Genomic DNA, 23,309 nt, shown 5'->3' with positions numbered 1-23,309 from the left:
TCCTGACCGACTCAGCTAGCTGTGGATGAGGCCCCCTTTAGTCACTGCTGACTCTGGGTGGGTGTGTTTCCCCTTGCACCCCCCCATCCTCCTTCTTCTCCCTCTGTTTCAGCATTGACTCAGAAATAGAGGGGTCAGAGGTCATGAGAGGCTGGACGACGAGAGGGGGGTTTATCTGGGAAAGGGTGACCTTTTTGTGTGCACTAGTGCAGAATACCCCACCCCTTTTTTTATTTTCCACCCATTACGCCTCCCCTCCTCCAACGCTCAGCCTCCTGCTCATTCACCAGTGGGGACCCATCCCCCTGTCTGCTGGCCCCGGGGCAATGGCATTGACCTTGGCTTTGGCAGTGAAACAAGGTGGCCCAAACCTGCCGCAGCATAACAAGCCTAACCCTGCCCTCCCAAACAAGCAACGCAGACAGCCTGTAAGAACGAGAGCATAATAAGCACATTTTCCCTCACTCAGAAAGGACATTTATTTGTCCCTGTCATGCGTTTTCTTTTTAACCACCAAGTCTTATAAGTCAGTAGCTGTGAATAAAAGTCAGTTGTATACAACAATGTAGTTCTTAACATCTATTGCTGTTGTTACTTTCATGTCGATGTTGGGCTCGGCTTGAGGAAATGAGTGCCATTATTTCAATTGTTTCCTTGTACAATTATATTGTTTATTAAGTTTTTTATTAAAGCTATTATTTGTCGAATGTCGTGTAGGAAGACTTATTTCTCACTTGAAGTGGACTCTAACTGGTGTGTGTGTATTAGAAATAATGAGGCAGAGCGAGTGTGATACTCTAAGAGATTGTGAGAGGAAATGATTGAATGGGTTTAGGATTTGTATTTGTGTGTGCATGTCTTGCAATCATCCTTGCAATCATATTCTGAAATAGGGGTTTTATGTTAAGACATGAGCTCATTGGGACAACACTGAGAGTTCAACCTAATCTTTCCCACTCTTTCTCCATCGTTGCCACACTGGGACAGAACACCTGAAGTGTTTGTGGTTAAATCCTGTCAGGCTGCAGTGTGTGTGGAGTTGTTCACCGGGGATGAAATGAATTCCACAGGAACCAATTATATGCAGTTTCTGCTGGCATAGGATGAAAGATTTCCGCGATGACCAATTTGCTACTGACAACCTGTTTGCGCCGTCTGTAGTTTTGTTAGCATGTGTAACTTTTGGGAATCTGATGCTCAAGAAGCTTATATTTCCGATCATTTTTACAAGTTGTTATAACAGTATGTTTTTTAAATGTTTGCTATTTTTGAAAGAGAACATCTGAACAATCCCTTATTTCAGCTTATCAAGTAGTTTCATGTCAAAGTTAACTAGTTATCTTCAGGCTGTTTTAAAACAAGATTTTTGAAGATGCCATCGTAGTCTTTGAATACATGTTATCAGTTTTTTATAGAGCAAGAAGATAATTGAATAATCAGGAAGATAATCATCATTCAAACAACTGCAGCCTAAACACTCAATTTGAGTTGTATTAGATGCATTAGAGAGTAAATTTTTATATATCTCTGTACAGCACTTTGGTCTGGAGGTTTTAAAGTGATATATAAATAAAGTTGGATTGGATTGGAAATGTAATCATGATGTAGAAGTGTAGATTACTTTTCGGCTTTAATTTGAGTGATTAGAGTGGCACAGCAAGTAGGCCACAGCAGAATAAGCATGCAGGAGAAGATAAAAGCGGAGAGAGGTGGGGAGTAAAATAGATGGAGCATGTGTCAGTGGTCTCAAATGATCTCTGGGCCCCTCTGGCTCTGGAGGCTGGACCTTGAACCAGGAAGGAACATTCCATTCTGATGCTGTGCCGTGACCTCCTGACCCCGGCAGCTTTGTTTCAAGGGCAGCTTTCGATAGGTAGCAGGATGCAAAGCAACAGCGGCGAGTTTGCTTAGCTTGAAGAAGCACGCCTCTGCCGTTAGAACATGCCGGAAAACTGCTCCCCTGACCCCACACTCGTAATTCCTCACTGTAACATGCACATTACCTACGCTTAACATCAAATACATGCACTGACGTGGACATGTGCACAATCTTTCTCAGGCGTATGGTCAGTGACTGTACATACCTGCTGCAAGTTAAACACAATAACTTATGTGCAGTGAGCATTCCTTCTACACATAGACATGACACTAAGGCTAATTCCCCCCCTCCAACTGCCCCATTGAAGCACTCATTTAATTAAATTCCCATCTCAAGTGATGTAGTAGCAATTTTGGGATCCATCGTAAGAGATGTTTCTTTCAGTAGCTGCTCAGAGGATGAGATGTGTTTATTTTAAAATCACATAAAGAATCTGTATCATCTCTCCAACCGCAGTCTTTAATCATATTTATGAATGTATCTCAGTTTTTTTCCTTTGCAGAATTGGTTTCATGTCGTGTGTTAGTAAGTCGTAAGCTGGACCATTTCATTGCCTCAGCGTGAAAAGATGAAACATGATACTAGTGGTTTAATAGCCTCTCCATTTGCCAGCATAGGCATTATTTGTGAGTGGGAAGACAGTTTTAGAGGGTTAGCTGGCTGATGGCAGGTTAGAAGAGCCCAGTGATATGTGCTTATGTCTGACAGCTTATGGTAGTGCTCCTGCCATCCAATTCATGGAATAGCATTATAGTCAGAGAGCCACCAGCGCAGTTATTTGTTAACCTCTTTGTTTGAGGACATTATCTTACTTTCAAATCTAAAAGCAGAGAACACAAACATTGATATGTGAGTCAGGGACTTCTTCTAAATATCCCAGGTCTTGTCTTTCGGTCAGAGGACCTCTTATGTAACATATCACAATATATTTGGGGGAAAATAATAGTTTGACGTAATTGGGAGAAGACATTAAAATCAAATAAGTGTTTTACAGATAATTATTGGGGACATTTTCTTTGATTATCGATTTGTGTAAAACATTTCCTTGCTCAATTTTTGAGAATGTACTATTATTATTTTCCTTTACATGACATGTAACTGGATATCTTTATGTTGGGGACTGTAAGTCCACCGAATATATATGTACAAAATGTACATTTTGAGCTGTTAAAACCACAATTTGTCACTTAAAGTCATTTTATCACTAAATCATCATTCTGATTAAATAATACGAATTGTGTTTGCAGTAGGTAAAGAAGACAAAGCCTGTATTTTATTCTATTGTTCACAAGCCCTAGCCATGGGATTTCTTTTTTCATAGAAAAAATTTCTCTCAATTTATGTAAATCCAGAGCTGCTCTTTGTTTACAAGTCCTGAAAATGGTATTTCATTATCTGATAGAACAGATATGCCATCGTAACAAATACAGTATCTGCACATTCTTTGTTTGCACACACACTGAAGGCAGAAGCAGAGACAAAGGGCTTTCATTTCTCACCCGCTGTCTCGTAACGCTAAGTGGTTATGACAGGGCTTGCACTTGCCTTTCCTCTTCTGCTCTTCTTGCTCTGTGGTTATTTTTCCTGCTGAATTGGTGTGAACTAGACCCCATGCTGTGGGCGTGGCAGTCGCACATGTGCGTCCAAAAAGAGCTTGGGGTTACTGACTGCATATTAACATGAATTCATCAGGATTAGCCAGTTTTGATGCAAGGGGGTGGGGGACTGGGATCAGCAAGGGGCAGTAATATCCCTGGTGACCGTAGTCAGCTGGCAGCCTGAATGGAGGGAAAGAGGGAGGGAAAAGATTGAAAAGACAATAAGAGGCAGACTTAATTTCCAGCTGTCTCAACAAGAGGACAGACTGGTGACAATATCTTGACGTCACAATCCGAGGGGAAAGCAATTGTCCATACATTAATGGCTGCTGCTTCTTAAATGCTCTGTGCTCTTCTTTAAGGGCTTCTTTCACTGTAGCGGCACTGGAAATATTTAGATTTTATTCCACTGACTCTCTCTTTGCATTTAAAATGTGACTCTACAGCACACACGATTTATTGCTCTGTTTACATGTTCATGAATGTGAGTCTAATCTGTCATGTGTGCAGTGGTTAGCAGAAGGCTGTCCCACATATCTTGTTGATCATGATTGATGTCACAGCTTCTCTCTTCCTAGTAATTGAGCTCATATTTACAGAATAGAGCATCTGGGCTTTTCATTCTTCCTGTCTTTACCCTCCATTTAGCCCAGTATGAGCTGAGGCCCAGACGTGTACTCAACAAAAGGGCGATGATTTAACAAACCAAACACTTTGTTATGTTTTCATGGTCCTTCTCATTCCTTCGTCATCAGTCCGCTCTCTCTGACTTTTTCACAGTGGGTAGCTCCTCCTTTACTATGTTTTAGTCTCATTGCCCCCCACGAACAAATCTCTGTTTACCGCACACACGTGATGGCACTGTGTTTCCCGGGATTGTGATTAATGGCCGCAATTCAGCCTGAAAAATTCCCTTGAGTGAGTGCCAGTTGGCTTACGCAGAGAAGAAACTCATTACTGCTGTCAGTTGAGCTGACGGAGCAGGGAGGGGTGTGAGTGATTGGACGTGTGTGTCTGTGTGTGTGTGCGTGCATGTGGGGGAGAGACAGAAACTCATTTTTGTGCATGTCAGTAAGCGCATGCATGTCTCTCCACCTTTGCCATGTATAAGCCATCATGCGTGAATAAGTGTGTCTACATGTTTTAAGCTGAGTGTAAAAGTGACAGTGTGTCCCAGGGCTGGTTTCCAAGTAACAAGGGATCATTTCTCAGAAATGACTGAGATGCATATCAACAGCACAATGCGTGCAGAGAGGCACCATGCTGCTTTGTGACGACAGACTCCTTTACAGTATGTTACATATGTTTGAATCCCTTAAGATTTGTTTTACTTATTTGTGGAAAGCTAAATATGGCAGATGGTGAGAATATTAATACTACTTATTAGCCCTATGGTAAAACTAATTTGTGTATTTGATGAAAAGGTTTTCATTTTCAACAACATAATGCTACTGTTCTCTTAAGATTATGTGGCAGTGAAAATGGAAAGCAAGAATAAAAAAGAAAAGGCAGAAGAGAAGGCGCTTTAGAATGAGCTTAGGCCTGCACAACATGGATAAGCAGAGAAGTGCGCGGCCCACAGAGAGATTGCCATCTACATTCATTGTCACCTCAGACGCTTTCAAAATGAAGATTTGAGGACATGCAAATATACATGGCACATATGGGAATTAGCGCCCTATGTGAATCAGGCTTTTGCTTTGAAAAATAGACCATGGCTATTAGATAAACCTAATTAAATTGGTTGATTCAATTCAATTTATTTTATAGAGCACAATATCGCAAATTACACATTTGCCTATGGAGCTTTACAATCTATACGGTATACAAGGATCATTTATTGTCATTCAGATACACCCTCTGTCCAAAGATACCCTATTTAGAAAAACTCCCCAAAATATTTTAACAGGCAGATGAATTGAATAAACCCCAGAAAGAGCAAAAGAGGACGGATCTCTCTTCCAGGACTTACAGATATGCTGCAGTCACATGTGTTCAGAATAGACAATGTAAAATATTGACAGTAGGCTATAGACAATTATGAGAAATTGTATTTAAAGGCCTCAACAGAGTAACAGGAAGAGGGCATGATAGTAAAAAAGCCTGTAACCTGCTGACTGCTTTTTACCCTGGGGACGGACGGGAACCTTGTATTCTGAGAGCATGCAATATGGTTTAAGGAGATCAGAGAGTTTGCAGGGACATGCATATTTACAATTTTGTAAGTCCCTCAAAGCATTTTGAAGTCTGAAAAGGGAGCCAATAAAAGGAAGCTTAACCAACGGGCTGATAATAAAATGTAACAATAATCATGCCGAGGTGAAACAGTGGGCTAAGAAAGGAGCCCAGAGGTACTAAATATTTCACATCAGATCATGTTGATGTACAGTAGTGATGAACACCCTGACTTCAAACTACTTAAAGGAAGGCTGGAGACAGTGAACATAACTGTTTTTATTCAGACCCTGAATCAAGTTGTGGTCTCTTAAGTAGAGGTTTAACCACACCTGATTTTAAGGAGAGGGGTCATTGAAATTTGTAAGTGAGCCATCAACAGTTAAGAGGTTTCAAAAAGAATGTCTAAAAATGTGTACTTAAGGATTCTATCAAGGACCAAATGACTTGGGTAGAATTGACCAGACATCCATACTTTTCTGGTAAGCTGTTTGACATGTTATAATGGATTCAATAGGATATATTAATACATTATTTACATGTGCTGACTTGATCCTTTTGCTTAAGTGTTGTGGCAACACTTAATGGAAAAGTGTACTTGTCATTGTACATTAAGTCATATTTGGTAGTTTTAGTAATCGCAACAGCCTTTAGGTTTATCATTTCCAGTGTCAGCTACATAATAGCAAAACAAACGGTCAAATTTCAACACAGAATATACAAAAAACATAAATACAAATAAATGACTGTACATTTGATCAGGATAGCATTTTTGAAAACCAACAGGGACACTGAGACACACATAAATGTCCGATGGGAACCACACAGCTGAGGGGATCTCCCTCTTACAACTGCCAAAGGCTACTGTGAGTGTGTGTGTGTGTGTGTGAGTGTGTGTGTGTGTGTGTGTGTGTGTGTGTGTGTGTGTGTGTGTGTGTGTGTGTGTATGTGTGTGTGTGTGTGTGTGTGTGTGTGTGTGTGTGTGTGTGTGTGTGTGTGTGTGTGTGTGTGTGTGTGTGTGTGTGTGTGTGTGTGTGTGTGTGTGTGTGTGTGTGTGTGTGTGTGTGTGTGTGTGTGTGTGTGTGGCATTGAAGGAAGAAGGGGTGACATTTACAGCCATTAGGGGAACCCAGTCTGCAGGGTGCTGTGAGATGCAGTGGAGCGCATGGGCCGGTCCCGCCCTTCGTCTTTCAGATGTCCCATGGGAGTGCCAGATGTGGGGTCATCCATCTACCCCTGGTTCAGGCCAGCCCCCCTCGAAATCACTGTCAGATGCATAGTTAACATGGAAGGCTAAGCTCTCAGAGAGGAACCAACTTACACATCGAGGAATATACATCTATGTAAATTTCCCTACACTTGTGTTCTTTCCACCAGCGATATATGATCAAGAAACAGCAGCATAAAGGAAAGTCTCTTCGGAAGAGATTCATTCTGGCCTCCTCAGACTGGCCTGACTAGCCAACAGTTGTCCTCTAATGAGGTGGAAGTAATGAGTGTTGGACTGAGGATAATTGTGATGCCAAATGTCCGTCCAGGTTGTTATTCAGAGCCACTGCTGTCAGCGGGCCTCGCTTATTTCTGGCTTCACAAAACAAGAGGCGGAGACGAGCCAAAGAAGAATGTAATGGCATTTCCATTTGAATATAAACGTTATCTTACCCCAGATGTCTCCTAGCGCTTGAAAATATCTCAAACTCTCCAACACCATAGAGAAACAAGACAAGACAGGGATAAAGCAGTTGTATGGTTTCGCTTTTGTGCAGAGGGCGTACAGTGAATGGGCTGAATAAAAGACAGCACATAATTCATGTGGATATGAGCTCATATATACTGGTTAGATGACGGGAGAGGCATCTAATTTGAATTCTAAAGCAGGCCGTTGCATGCTGAGGTGTTGGCGATATTAATCAGATATATGGCCTCTGGGCAAGTAGAGAATGTCACTGTGACGGAATTGCCTCTTCTCTGCAACAATCAAGTGTGAAAAAGAAAAGTGAGAGAATATTCATTAATGTCCATTACTCTCTGCAAGAAACCCTTCGACAAAAATGTTTTTCTATTAAAGCCTGATGTCAAAATTGACACGTAATAGGTGTGGTAAATGGCTTCTGTTGGCCAGCCTTACTGACGCTAATAATTGCTTAAGTGTTAGTAGTGTGTAAAGAGTACATGTGTGAGTAAAGAAGTTGAATTATTCTACTACCAATTGATTTTGAGCACAGTCCCTCAAGGAAAGCCTAATGCCATCTGAAATACTCAAGATTCAAAAAGAAATGAATTAAAGATGTACTCTCCGCTCTGTAACAAGTTAAAGGAGAGAGGAAAGGTAATACATGAGCAATCTACGGAGAGCCCAAATCCTGACCCACTTACAGGTTAGCCTCGGGTATACTTTCAGCTTTCACTTCTCTCAGGCTTTATTTTAGTACTCTTCTGAAAATTGGTTTTCTACTCAAGAATTCAATGGATACTGCTGTAACAGGCTGTACAAAGTGCTGTGTGTTACTTACTTCCTAGGAAACAAATGGTGCTAGCTCCCATGCCTCTATGAGCCACACGTGAACTAGCAATACTCATCAGAGATAAGTCAAGGTGTTATAATCGTACAGACCAGCCCAGTGTCATTATGCATATTTTTAAACCCTGTCAAGACAAAAACACTGCAGGCTGAAGCTAGAGGAGCAAAGTCTGAAAAAGGTTAATGGGACTTCACCTCTCAGGAGGCATCGCACATGCAGTCTCCTCAGTCGGGTGCTAATTTGGCAGAGGGACAAACTAAAGGGGAGGGAGGGGCAGCAAGTTAAGAGGAGATACAATTATTTTTATTACAGGCCTATGGGAGAGTATGCTCTGTGTGAGTCCTCAGACACTCTTTACCTCTCATTTCTTATACAAATAAAATACAAAATAAACATAAACAGCAAATATATATATATAAACAGTAAACTATAAACAAATAAACAAAAACAGTACATGTGTACATATCAACGGTGAAAGATGTATACCTAAAGTATCTCTATTGAATATACAATATTAATACAGATTATCATATAGAATTGTACGCACATTATACTGAGACTGAACGTACTGGGCCCATGTTTGAGACGTGTGTGTTATAGATTAAACTAGGTAGTGTGATGTGCTGTGTGGGAAACACACTATCAGAGAGGTATTTGGAGAACTGAAAGGATGCCCTTTAGAGCCCTGTTTCTCATTATCATGAGGGAATGTTTGAAGTTGTTTAATGAGTACACAGTTTTACGCCCAGTTAGTTACTTTAAATATTACAAAAGGCCGGCTCTTTTTGTTCTCACACATCAGACCCTTCCTTTGTTGTTTGTGAGTCCCTGCATGCACAATACACATATTAACACTTTTTTATTATTAAAGAAAGGAAACAATATCAACAAGGTTCACAGAAAAAATGTGTGGTGTAAATCAAATGCTTCTTTTCATGGCAGTGGTTTGTCTGTTATTTTAACCCTTTATTCTCTGTTGTCCTCCCCCAGCTCGTTCACTCTCTCACTTGTCTCTAATCTTACCCAAGTCCCGACTTGAATCATTTAAATAATCCCTTAATTTCCAGCATCTGTTGTGCTTTAATGGGTCTCTCTTTAATTAGGGCCTGCATGCTGGAGTGAGTGTAGGAGGCTTAGAGTGGAGATTTGGGGCTACAGGGGCAGAGCAGGGGTGCAGGAGCTGGGGGTGATGGAGTGGGAGGAGCAGAGGCCGGAGGGACAATAGGGTGGGTGGTGGAGGGTGGAGGGCGGAGGGTGGAGGGGGCTCAAGGTGAAGCAGGAGTAAGGAGTGTGACAGAGGCACATGCAGGGCACTAGTGGGGCCCAGGCTTTGTCCCTGGGGTGTCGGGGTTTGGAGCGGCAGAGGGAAAAGCAACTTGGCAGTGAGCAATGTGTCTTCCAATCATATTCTCTCTGTGTGACAGATAAGCTTTTATCTTCTTACCTTAATTACTGTTCTACTTAACGCTGACCCAGAGCAAGTGACTTTACACTCATAATGTTTACACTGTTTAAATATTCAGTTTCAGTGTTTGTTCAGCATCGGCAATCTTGGCAAGCAGTAAAACAAAGCATGACAGTATTGAATATAGACAAACCTATAATGCTATTGAGCCACCAAAGGATTTACAGTAGCAATATTATATAACAAAAAGGCTGCTATATGTTATTAATAAGGATAATAATTTAAATAACAAATAATGATCAGATGAAACGGGATATAAAACACACAATTGATTTTCTGTGTGAAAGAGCTTTGGAATTTCATCATCAGCAGATTGAGTTTGCTCGGTTATCATTGAGCTGTAATTGTTTAAACGTTCATGTGTGTCTTCACAAAGGTACTATTAATTACAGGAGTGTCATGTTAGATCGCCCTATATGCAGGGGTCTCTATTTTTCGGGTCACTGTGCATATCATTGCCTCTCATTAACTTTTTATGATTAAACAGAGAAGAAATGTCAAGCTTTATTGTGAGTGGTAACTATTGTAGCATCGCTGCTCCCTCAACCTTCGACAGGGAGTCTTAATAGCAGCCATCCATCTTACTATATTTAAGTTATTGGACACAGGCTGTACAGTATTGATCAACACAACAGACTAAGGACAATCACACCACGGGGAAGCTAATGCAAACAACCCTGCAACACAAGCAGAAAAGGGAATTCAGTCCCAGTCAAAACAATTTTGTTATGTGAGAGGGGAAGAAAGAAAATCTGCCATGTTCAGACGTTTGTTGATATATAACCAAATATGAGCCAAAGACAAGTTAAGGAAAGGTAAGAAAATCTGTGGACAGGCTACAGCGTTCTTTGGTTTAGATTTATCTGATCCATGTTTTGAAATGCACAACACGTTGGTGTTTGATTGCATTATACGCTGCGCTTCCGATTCTTTTTTACATTTGGTATGAGCACACCAGTCAGTATTAATACAGTATTTGTAAAACCATAAAGATGATAATTAAATTGTTGATTGTTTGTTTTTATTCAAACTAGTGGTGTGACTCTGGGGATTGTGGTCGGACGTGCATCACTCTTGTCCAGACTATTGGATGATTACAATTACATTTGGAACAGACATCAATGTTTTCCAACAGACTTATCACTTGTTGATCCCCTTTCCTCTAATGTCACCATGAGTTTGTCATTTTGAGTAAAGTGTCGTAATTGCTTTTGGTTGCCATGAATTTTGGTATAGACATTCATGGTCAAATTAATATGATCACCTGACATTTGATCTGGCTCCTTTAAACTTACTTTTTGCTTTTTGTAATAGAAGATTGCAAAAACCAAAGTGAATAGTTAATTGTTAAGTTGCATACAAATAGACCGCCCATGCCTAATACATGTAATTGCAAAGTTTGCACTCAATTACGTGCCAGATAGTGCTTAGCATACTGGCATGGTCCTGCCATATAAGACATATTAAGGGTATATTTGAGTGTGACCAATGTCCAATAGGTCTGGTTTTTCATGTGCATCCTTACTTCTGCCAGTAGAGCGTGAACGGCAGAAATGCAGCTTAACTGATGCTTTTGCTCATGCAGGTACTGACAGGAAGGTGTTGATGTGCCAAAGCATTTAAAGAAGTCAAATTAATGTGTGCCAGAGACAGCCCTCGCACGTGCAGCCCTTCCTTTCGTAGGTGATAAGCATCACGCAACGCGAACCAGCAGATTGATCACAGCAGTGCCCAGGCTTTGGGGAGGGTGGGCCTATTGGGGCAGGGAGCCAATAAAATATCACATCTGCATTAAAATGCCATCTCTGGGGTGCCAGCACAGGGCCTGCTATTTCAGGGATGCCTATTTAAAGGCTGCTGAAGTGTGGGCTCTCCACGCTGGAATAGCACCGTACACCAACTCCATTATTTATGGGCCTCATCTCTATTTTACTGGTTTACCAAAGTGGGGGTGGGGTGGGTACGGCAATCATCACCACTGCTTCAACAACATGCGCCTAATGATGTCACAGGCCTGAGAGGGCTCGTGGGGGTGGGGCGAGGTGTGCGATGAAGAGTCGAGAAAACGCTTGAAAATGTGAGGATGGAAGGGGGCGGGGGGCTGGAGGCAAGCGAAGGTGTGAGGGAGGGAGATGACATTTCTAACATGGGAGCTCACTGAAGCTTTGCACCGTAGCTGCAGGTTTGAACGGTGCCGTAGGATGCATGCCCTTCTCTTGGCGTCATTACCTCCGTCATATCAATGAATCATCCCCAGGAAACAAATGGAAGTGTTTCATCAGATTGGTTGATTCGGACATTGCTGCAGGAGTCGTCACAGGAAACCGCACAGTTTGGGCTTTTAATCACGTTCTTAATTATTCTCTGGTGTGCGTGTGTTTAACTGAGCAATAAGAAGATGGATCATTACTTTTGGGCTATTAGGCAAAACATAATGCAGCAAGAGGTCATTCACATAATCACCATTTAATCTACATTTCTTCATTAGATAAATCTGAGTTGCTTGGATTGGAAAAAAAAAAAAATCAACTATCCTAAATATTTAGCACTGTGAAATTGATGGATTGGGAAATGAATCAACATCGACTGGTTTTTAAGCTCCTCATTGGCTCTCGAACCCAATAATGGATTGGATTTGTATTTCATCATTCATATTGTGTCTTTTCATGATGTGACATTTTGACCTAAATGTTACTAAAACACCATCTTAGCCTGATGATGTTTCCTTCTGGAACTTTTGGTCCTTAATTGAAACAAACGTGCAGGTGTGCTTCTCCTTTGATGGCTATTATTAGATGACCAGAGTTTTGACACAACCCTATTTAATGCTCAGCTATCTGTCAAAATCACCACGCTTCACATTTTGTGTCCGCGACCTTTACTCGTATTTCTCCCTCACTCATTATTCTTTTCGTGGTTGTCACGGAGACATATGTTGAAGGAGCAATTGCGCGCTTGTATGTATGGATTTCTTTTTAGTATGCACCCCAACCATTCTCTCCATTATTGCAATAATTAGACCTTCTCAATTGACGCCAGCAGCATCACGCTGGTAGTGGACAGTCTTTAAACACGTGTCTGTCAACACTTAGCAAAGGAAGAGTGAAAAACCGTAAAGGAGCTTGTCCGTTAGCGCTAGTGTGTCGGGGTGAGTGAGAGTTCCTCGTGTGTGTCTATCTTCTCCTGCAGCAGAAGGGGGATCGATATGGTTGTTTGTTTCTGTTGAAGCAGCTCTTTGCATATGTTTATATGTCTGTGCTGTAGCTGCGCTTTATGACTTTAGATTGACTCTGCAACCTCTCCAACAATAAAAAGCCACATGCACAATGTAGATTAGGAACGGCTGTTTTCCTCTGCATCTAGCGCAGATGGTTAACAAGTCTCTCTGCTTCTGTACGTGTTTATCTGAGTATGTAACCCCATTGTGATTTCTCAGATTGTGTCTGATCTACGAGTGTGTCGATAGGCGCAGGGGTGTGGGCCTCTTAGAGAAGCCATGTTTTATGCATGAAGGCCAAGGGTGGGGCCCGTTAGGGGGGTTTAGCCGGTGGACGCACAACAGCCAGATCGGCGGACACCATGACTACTTGGCAGAGATTCACAAGAAAGCTCCCATAGGCGCTGTTCCTCCTTTTTAACTCCTTTGTTCCTAAGCATTCAAGTGCAATTGTGTTTCTTTCTCCATGTCCCCAGTGTTCCCAGTACACATGGAAAGTAAAAACAGCAGCATGTTTGTATCTCAATTTAAGACTGAATTCCAAGACAGCAAGCTTCTTTGATCAGATCTGTCACTCACCATTATTTTTTGAAGGGTTCCTAGCTGTTTCACTGCTCCTAACCTTTCTGCAGCGACAGTGCCTTCAGGGATTTGATTCGATGCCTGACTCTGCCAGTCTCTACCCCCGGCTCCGTGTTACGACAAGCCGATACAGAAAGTATTTCTGATTGCTTTTGTCAGCGAGTCACGAATAGAAGTGAGAACCCATGAAAATATTCGTACGGGCAAATAGACTGTCTTGTGAGATATACAATACTTTTTTTGAAATTATGTTCAGTGTTTTACACATTAAGTGAAATGATTAAAATGCCTAGAGTTTGCAGTTAGCTGTGATTAAAGAAAACTATTATTATCTAAAGTACATATCAAAAGCTGCATATGTGCTATAATACTCATTTGGTGATAAAATCTGGTAAATGTTCTCTGTGACTTTTAGGCTGTCTAAACTTCACAGTGAGGTTAGCCTAAAATGTTTTATGGCTAGAAGGTTGTGGGTCCCAGGTGGAAAAATTCAGTTGGGCCCCTGAGATAGGCACTTAAGCTGAATTACCCCAGTAAGATATGCAGCTGTTTAAGTGTGGCCTCGTAATACAGGGGCCAAAGGAAAAATTTGAGCCCCTGTCAGGCTGAGTAACAGTCTGATTTTTTGGGGCGTAATTTATCTTGAGCCAGTGGGAACAAGTGGACGTGCCATCTCTTCTCTCAAAGAGATCTTGTAGCGTAGGAAGTGAAGCTGGCACTGCTGGAAAGATACTCAATTATAATGGTTAAATGTTTATATTAAAGCGCCATACATCCAATCAGAGATCTAAGGTCAACTCGTGTTGGAGAATGCCCCACTTCTTATTAGGCTCCTAAATGGAATAATCGAAGTGCTAGACCACTGTTGCAGACACATGGGTCTAAAGTACTGCCACTCTTTCTAAAGTATCTGTCTGTGGTCCATTAAAACATTTTTTGGTGGTTTGGTTTTATTTCCAATCAGACATATATTGTGTTTTCTCTTTGTTATCCCCTTTCCAAATATGAATGATAAGTAGGAAGGGATTGAAATCCATTACCAGTATATAAGTGTCTGCTGTGCAAAATAAAGACAAGTGGGAACAGAAATATAAATAAGTGAAAAGACAAACAGTCAACAAGCAGCTGTCAGTCAGAAATAAACTCTTTCTGCAAGTAATGAATTGACGCCGGCTACAGGTTGGGAAGAGCACGAGGTTATGAAATAATAAGGGTCCGTCCCTCTTGTTATGCTGACAGTGTTCAGACAAGTCCTCCTGTTTCCTAGTTAATTATGGTTGACGTTTAAATGAGTACACTTGTGTTGAAGAAGGAGGGAGAACTGTGGAAGAAGAGGGCCTCTCTCTAATTGAGTTTGTTGCTGGCTCCACCTTCAATGTTGCTTTTGTTCTGCCGCAAGTAGAAATGTGAAGTGCAGCTGAGTGAGGCCCTCTGTAGGGATATCGATACTGGTTATGCTACATAGCAATATGTGTGTGTGTGTGTGTTTGTTGTCTTTGTTTGTGTTAGTAAGCATCTTTAAAAACATGCCAGGTCTACATGCTGAATGTCAACATATGGCAGGAAATCCATACTCCCTCTATCTTACATTTATATCGGCATGTATGTAGACATCACCTTGAGCACCTGATGACTCAGATAGAGTTGTACACCAGATGCTCCTATAGCTGGAACATGTTTCTTCTTAAAGGCTCAGAATAACTGTTGCATCACTAATTAGATATTCCTTTTGAAAGAAGAAGGTATATTTTTGCCTTTATAGAGAAAATAATCTCTTTCAGTTGTTTTCTGTCGCACTTGCTTGGATTAAAAAAAAAATTACAATGCGATTACTCTCCACCTCAGTGCAAGGGAACAATATTTGCGGATTTAACAAAAACATTAAAGTGTCTCCATTTGTGTAGAAAGAAAACGTTTTATAAAGTTTTATAAAATGTTAGAGTCCTTTGGAGAATGCAACATCAGTATAGTAATAGGTTGTAGCCATCATAGAAAAATGCTTAAAGTGGCTCCCCTTTAGTATCTAAGGAATGTTCAAGGCATTATTGTAGTGGCCGTGGATGTCAGTATAAGTGTCAGTCTATGAGTCCTCCATCTTCAATCTAGTAGTCATAGTCACACAAGCTGTGTATCTTTCTGAACAAAATAATTGTTCTCTATAAAAAGGAAAGCTGTTCCTCCTTTTTAACTCATGGCTTCAAAATAATACTTTACAACTGGCACTATTTCTCCTTCTCATCTTCAACAGACTATATAGTCATTGATCTGTGTAGTACTTTGACGTGTAAAGCTAGAAGTATGCACTTTATGTTAGGGATGTCCCGATCACCTTTTTTTGCTCCCGATCCGATTCCGATCATTTGATTTTAACAATTTACCGATACCGATTTTTCCCGATCCGATCTTTATGCAATGCATTAAGAGAAAAAAAAGAAAAAAAGCATTCAAGTTGTCCCTTAAGGTTATTTTTTTATTTAAATTGGATATTCTATCCAACATGGATATAGCTTCTTTCTTTCACAGCAGCATTGGATCAGTTTAGTTGTACAGCATTGGATCAAAACAAAATAAAGCTTATCAGTACTCGTTAGCTTACTGCTACAATTAGACACTGCCCTGCCCACTCTGTTGCCAGATTTGAGAGAAATAAGCAACCAGGTCTATGAAAACAAGCCTCAAAGAAGCAACACATACATGATGTTGTGTAATTTGAAACCAAAACTAAGGCCTCAGGATGACTTTTAGACTTGAACATGGTAATTTTTGTTTTGTAACATTGAATAATAAAAAAAAAAAAAAGTATTTAAAAAAAAAAAATCCCGATCCCCGATTTTTTTCTTCCGATTCCGATCTTTTGAAAATCACGTGATCGGCTCCGATCCCCGATCACGTGATCGGATCGGGACATCTCTACTTTATGTCAAGCGCTGTTAAAAGATGATGTTGTGTTCCTAAATACAGCATTCCTACACTTGTATACTTTTTCAGCTAGTCGGTATTCACATCCTGTGAATCATTATCTCTTATCTTGAGCTTGTGAATGCACTTAGTCATTGCCACTTCACACAGCTTGTGAAGCTCTTTTACTTTACCCTTGCAGATATATAGACAAGATTGTAAAGGACAACATTAATGTGTGAAGAAAATACTCCATATTTTCTTGGTCTATAAAAATGTGCAACGTGTGAAGCTGTGTGTTCTTGCAGAAATAGTGCTTCCCTGTAAGCTGCCAGGCTTGCTGTTGTGATGTTTACAAATTAATATCCCGCTCTCCCTCTCTCTACAGCCATGGCAGACTTCCATGAACAACCAGAGTCAGTTCACGCTGAGGAGGCCGGCGTGGCAAGATTCCAGTGCCAGATCCACGGTCTGCCAGAGCCGCTCATCAGCTGGGAGAAAGACAGCCGTCCGGTGGACACCAAGGACGAGAGGTTGGAGCAGACCACATCACAGCCTGATACTTAGAGATTTTAGATGGCAGCATGTTATCGTCCATTTACCAGGTCTCATCGTATTTGTCTCCCCCTGCCTCTGTTTTCTCTCGTAGGTACACCCTCTTGCCGACAGGTGTTCTGCAGATCACAGGTGTGCGTGACAAGGACAGTGGAAAGTTCTGCTGTGTGGCTCATAACAGTGCAGGAGTGAAACACAGCACCGAGGCACTTCTCACTGTATCAGGTCGGTGCATTTGAATCTTATATTTCACATCTACATACCATGAGCATGCTATCTACCCCGCATATCCCTAGATTTTTCCAAACCTATTGTTTTCCTGCCTCATTCAGGAGATATCGAGCTAATGCACTCTAGAGAAATCCAATTAAAGGAGGCCATCCATCATGCTTGGTCCCATCTTATCCCCCCCTCTCCCCCTGTGTTTTTCTCCAGGCTCTCAGTCATCTGTTTACAAAGAGCCTATGATAGTGGTCGGTCCGGAAAACCTCACCCTCACTGTTCACCAAACCGCCATTTTGGAGTGTGTTGCCACCGGATACCCCCGACCCATCGTGTCTTGGAGCAGACTAGGTGAGGAAATAAATCCAGATCAGATCAAAGAAACCACCCCACAAGGTGCACATATGGATTTGAAATGTTTTATTCTATGCAAGTGTGTTTGTGTTTCTGAGGATTCATGTGTCATTGAGCCCTGTGTGCGTTTGTGCTTGGGAAATCTGAGAGTTTTGTGTGGGTTGCATGTGCTTGGTGTCCTTGTGTCTTTGTAGTTCTCTGCAGCACAGCTTTGATCCGTACTGCATTGTGTAATGTACATGAGCGCACAGAATACATTTGATACAATGGAGCATCCATTGCGTACATACATGAGGCAATGGGATTCAACATTAGGCCTTGGGGCTAAACATTATGTTCGTCTTTGTGTTGATAAATGCATGCTTCATCTCCTCATGAAGTTGAACCTCCTTCGAAGCACCGACGAGCATCTGAGTAATTGCTATGAGGTGCTGAAACATATACCATTAGTTTCCCCCTCCCACATTTTGTCTTTACTATCACTCAAGGTTTGTCGTGACCATTTTTCCAATCAGGTATCTATTTTCTTTACCTATTATGCAATCTGATTTGCTGCTCCAAATGTAAATTGCAGCCCTTCCCAAGCATTTGGGCATAATCAGATTGAGGGTATTGGTTTACACAATGTCGCTAGAATGAAATGCTAACACGATGGGATTTGTATGAATTAGATTACGGCAGGGAGGCTGGGACAAGGTGCATAATGAATCTGATAGTTTCACATCAGTCACTCACTCTTAATGCCAGAGTTTGTTTGCTGCTATTCATTCAACAGCACCACAGCCCACTAGCTTGTGCTCTTTCTCTTCTGACACTAAGTTAATTAGTGCCTGACAGAGAGAAACTGATTAAGGGGGCAAGAGAGAGAGAAAGAAATATAGTAGAAAAAGGCAAGAAAAGAACAAGACGGCTTTTGTTGAGACAAAAGCTCTCTGGACTGAGAAGTTAGTTCGAGATAATGGAAAAAATGACATAATAGCAATTAAACAAATGGCAGTGACAGACGCAGAGCAAAACGGCTCGGCAGGGAAGCTAGAGTGATTTATTGCATTTCAATAATTTGTCATGATTAATTACTAATATTGTTCTCTACATAATCCATCACCACCAGATTAAATCTTCATTGGATTACGTTTCATAGATTTGTGTGGATTGTTCACTTCACCTGAAAAGCTGTGAGAGGGACTGTGGGTTTTCTGTGATGCTTTGCAATGTAGGGCCAGTAAATATATCTGATTAAAGAGCATCCCACAACTCATATTTTCCCATTAGCTTGAGGCTGATTTTAATTGCATTATTATTTTCACTGAATTTGTCCAAATTGTCTGTTTTATTGTTGATCTTGTTATTGTTAATCCCTTTATGATCCCTTCATAATCCCTTCATAATCTATATTGTTTTATATGTTTTGTAATAAACACATGAGTGTTATTTAATGGAAGACTTAATCAAACAGCATAAACTAGAACTGGCCATGCTTTAATCATTTTCATTAAAGATATAAAAGCGCTGTTTCGTGACCATATGGTTTTTATCCAAAATGGTGGCCATCTCCCTGCCTTCCTGACTGGCCTTTTGTCAAGTCTGGACCATACAGGCTTACAGGCTGCAGATGGAAGTCATACATAGGATCAGTATGCCCCCTTGGCCCCATAGCTAATATCAGAGGCAGACTGGTGCCATTGTTGGGTTAGAGACTGCAGATAGAAGCACTGGAAAGTGTGAGTTTATCATGTAAGTACAGCAGGAGGAGGCACCTATGGATTAGGGAGATAGGAAATTAGACGCTGCAGTTAGAGTTCCTGGCCCCCCCGGTGGCAGCTGGAACATCTCCTGCGTAACTGTTTAAAAGCAAAAGTACTGTTAGACAAAGGCATAAAGAAAATAAAGTTTCAGCCCAAGTGGGAAAGCTTTTATTACCTGAACACCTACTAAAAAAGCTGCACTAACAATAACAAATGAACAAACAGATGATGAATGTCCTCTGTAGAATGTCACCCTGACAACAAGTTACCTTTAAGACAACTAATTAAAGCATGAACGCCGCTCACACAGCACACAGGAACTCAGTGAGCTTCCTTTCTTTATTACATTTAAGTCTGTTGTATTTGCTGCTTTGTCAAATGACCTTACAATTCTAAGGATGATACACTGGGCTTTGATAGCTGCATCCTTGACTGATAATATGACCATTGCCTCTTTCTGACTTGTAAATGTTGTTTTATTCTTTCTTGCTGGGAATTCAAGCCCACTTTGACACATTTACTTCAATGTTACATGAAAACATACTGTAGATGTGCACACCTGGTCCTTTTCTTCTGCTGCCCTAGATACAGTCATTATTTTCCCATCCTTCTCAATTCGTCTCTCTCTCTTTCTTCCCTGGGTAGACGGCCGTCCCATCGGTGTGGAGGGCATCCAGGTACTCGGCACAGGGAACCTGATGATCTCAGATGTGGGTGTGCAGCACTCAGGGGTCTACGTATGTGCTGCTAACAAACCGGGGACCCGCGTTCGTAGGACTGCTCAGGGACGTCTGGTGGTCCAAGGTGAGTTCAGGATTATAGGAAAGTGCTATTTTTCAAAATGTTGTGTAGGAGTCGTGGAGAGAAACACAGAAATACAGCTGGATTCAGGTGATTAGGTAAAGCTTGTGGATTCTGTGGGTGGGCACTCGGACTGCCATGGGATAACTTCACCGCCTTCCCATCCTCAACACAAAGCATTTCTAACATTGCTTAGCTAGGTAGTAGCTGCTTCGAATAGTGAGATGGGTTAAATGCAAAGGCTATATATCACTTTATGCTTTGGTGTGTGCATGTGTGATGATTAAAAGTGTATTTAAATGTCATTTGACCTGACATGTACATGATTCAAATCAGTAAGGTGGATATAATTAATAATGAAAGAAACCTACAACATCAAATGAAGCAGTCATTTTTGTAAAACCAACCTTTAAGTCACTCAAATGTTGTTTAAAAAAGCTTTTACCACTGTTGCCCCTTCCACACGGACAAGAAACCATGAGCAGTTTAGTACATTAGAGGCACATGTAATTGCATCTTTTATCGCAAAAACCTTTTTCGAGATTTGGTGAACACATAAGACATGTCAATGGTTTGCTGGTTTTGTTCAAGTCTGTGGAGCAAGTATTGTTAGAAGATATAAAAGTTTGCAGGCAGGATTTACTGTGTCTTTGTGTCAAGTATTCTCACTTCACAATCTTTTACCACAGCGTGTTAATCAAGTTCTGCCACAACTTGACACATTCAACTAAAGGACTGTATTTCTCCTGCTTCTTTAGTGTGGTAGTTATCAGTCTTTTCCCCTCCCTATGGACACATATGGAAAAAAGCAATTTGCGCGTATTGAATTGCAGGTTTTGATCTTTATAACTCCTTTGAGTTTAATCTCTTAGTCCAACAACATACACACAGTATCATCAATACAATGTAACAAGCAGTCTTACTCATATACATTTGCTTTATAAAGTGCAAACGTCAATCCTATAGTTGTACTCTTGCTTTGCAAAGCCCTGTAGTAACCTGATAAACTCTGTATAAGAGGTGGATGTGTGTAGTAGGGTTACAATCAGATTGTTACCATGCAACAAGGCCAACTTGGTGAGGTCTTTTTGTATAGCCACTCTCAATTTCACAACAAAGCAAAACTCCAACGCAGGTATATCCATACCAGTAAGCCTTCAGTATATGAATGTAGGATATTTTTATATTGGAACAAAACTATAAAATATGTTTTCAATAAATTGTCATTTGTATAAATTATATTTATAGTTAATTTGTTATACCATGCAAAACAGGTATTGCTATTTAAGCCTCCGAATATGCTTTTTATTATTCAACTTTTCTTCTGCTTTATTATTCTCTCTGTGCATTCATCTTCAAACGAGTGACGTAACCTGTACCAGGAAAGTGTTTGATGATAGGCCAGAGAGATGCATGTCTTGACCAATGGGATTAGCCCAGGTGTGGGCGGCCCCCCGGGGCATTAATTGTCACCAAGCAGGCATATACAGCATCTGCCTCAAACTCACATATTGATCAGATGGACCAGGCTTTGCTTCAGACCATGGCAGTATTGATCCTGGTCAATATTTCATTTTATCTGCCTGTCAAGTCAGAGACAAGTGTCACAACCAGCAGGAACAAAGCCATGGATGTTAAGTATGTGTCAATGTCTTAGGGTTTGTTATGGATTTTTGGAAAAAACGGTGTACTGTTACCTAAAATCAGTGTAGGAGATGCTTATTTCATTATAGGAAAATACAAAGATTTAGAAACTAAAGGTTGTTGAAGAATTATTATTTTGAAGTACAAATAGTCTAGTGTCCACTTGACACCTCTGTGAATATGAGAGGTTTTAAATGGTTTGGTTGGTAAATCAGTTCAGAAAGAAAGCATAGCGGCCAGTAACTCCAACCAAATGAATGCAGACGAGAGTACTGCTCATTTATGTTCATTTTAAGGTTTTCCTTTGAGACACAAAAATAAATCCAAGCAAAATGAAGACTGGGGGTGGAGTCACAGTGTCACAGCCCAAAAGGAAGAAAAAGAGTGAGATGTATGGAAGATGCCGTGATCCAACCAACAGGTGCAGATTATTGCTTTCATCGAGGTCCCTTTGACCTTCACCCTTCAAGACGGTCCTGAACGTACACGCTGAGTGAGAGAGGAAGAGAGAACGAATACAGGAAAGAGTACAAGATGAATATATATAAAGAACCTCACACTGTCAGCAGCCATCATGCAAGTGCCTGAGGGCCCCTTAGCTTTTCTAATGGGAAAATCGAAATGCTTACATTGAAAAAGTGTCAGAGAACATTTTGTCTTTATGGACGGGAACAACAAGGAGGACAAAAGAACCGGGGGAAAGAAGTCAAACATATTAAAATTGAAGGGAAATAAAGACATTAAACAAAGATATTTCAGTGGCTGGAAATGTGTTGCGGTGGGTGAAGCAAGCAGGACACAAATGCAGATTACACTGATATTGCCTTTATTTAAAGGATAAAATAATAACTTGGACAAAACAGAACACTCACCGGTGAACTCGGTCACAAACAAAAGACGAACCAACACTGAACACAGGAAGAGACAAGACTAAATACAGGGAGGGGTAATCACAAGACGAGAAACTATGGGCTCAGAACAGTCTCATAATACACACATGCACACAGAAGGATTCACACTTGTATTTCATGATCCGCAAAAGGATTCACACTTGTATTTCCAAATCCACACTTGTGTTTTTCGATGCAAACACAAATGTGTTCCGTTTTATATACATGTAAATAAAATCCAAATACAGAAACAAGTTTTACATAATGTATTTTTGATCCACACATATTTGTTTTCAGTTTAAAACCTCTGAACCTGCAAACACAAACCGCTTTCTGTGCATGGATCGTGTGACCTGTGCATTCGTGTGTGGGTTTTTTGAGACTCCCCTGACGCTCACCCGATTCGTATTTGTAATTTTTTCTATCTATAGCCAATCAGATGTCTCCTCAATTCTAAGCCAATCACATGGGCGCGCCCCCACGAGGGTAGATTTCTTGCGTTCATGACGTAGCGCTTCATGTACGCATTTTGCGATGTCCGGAGCTGACAGGTCCATGGAGCCTGCTTGCAGGCGCTAATCTCAGGACACCTCCACTCTCAGTACATTGCCACTTTCCGAACTGGAAATGCACGCAAATACAAGCCTTTATATTATTAATGTACAGCGCCACTTTCCGAACCATTGATGAATGCTTGTGTGTACACAAAAACGGCAGGCAAAACCGTTTTAAATGTGTGTTTCCTGTATGGCGAATACAGCT

At 41.0% G+C, this 23,309-nt stretch overlaps 1 protein-coding gene across 1 annotated transcript in view; it reads left to right on the top strand.

The window, feature by feature from the left end:
* The window catches only part of igdcc3 (immunoglobulin superfamily, DCC subclass, member 3), a 59,215-nt gene that overhangs the window by 14,458 nt on the left and 21,448 nt on the right, over positions 1 to 23,309 (top strand). The window contains exons 3-6 of the mRNA XM_079666235.1: positions 16,725 to 16,869; positions 16,986 to 17,116; positions 17,327 to 17,464; positions 19,858 to 20,016. Coding sequence (XP_079522361.1) covers positions 16,725 to 16,869; positions 16,986 to 17,116; positions 17,327 to 17,464; positions 19,858 to 20,016 — 573 coding nt within the window. The remainder of the gene's footprint in view (positions 1 to 16,724; positions 16,870 to 16,985; positions 17,117 to 17,326; positions 17,465 to 19,857; positions 20,017 to 23,309) is intronic.

The sequence above is a fragment of the Notothenia rossii genome (genome assembly GCF_949606895.1).
Source record: "Notothenia rossii genome assembly, chromosome: 2".
NCBI classification, from domain to species: domain Eukaryota; kingdom Metazoa; phylum Chordata; class Actinopteri; order Perciformes; family Nototheniidae; genus Notothenia; species Notothenia rossii.
The sequence above is the reverse complement of the archived record's forward strand: the minus strand, read 5'-3'. Positions and strand labels throughout refer to the sequence as shown.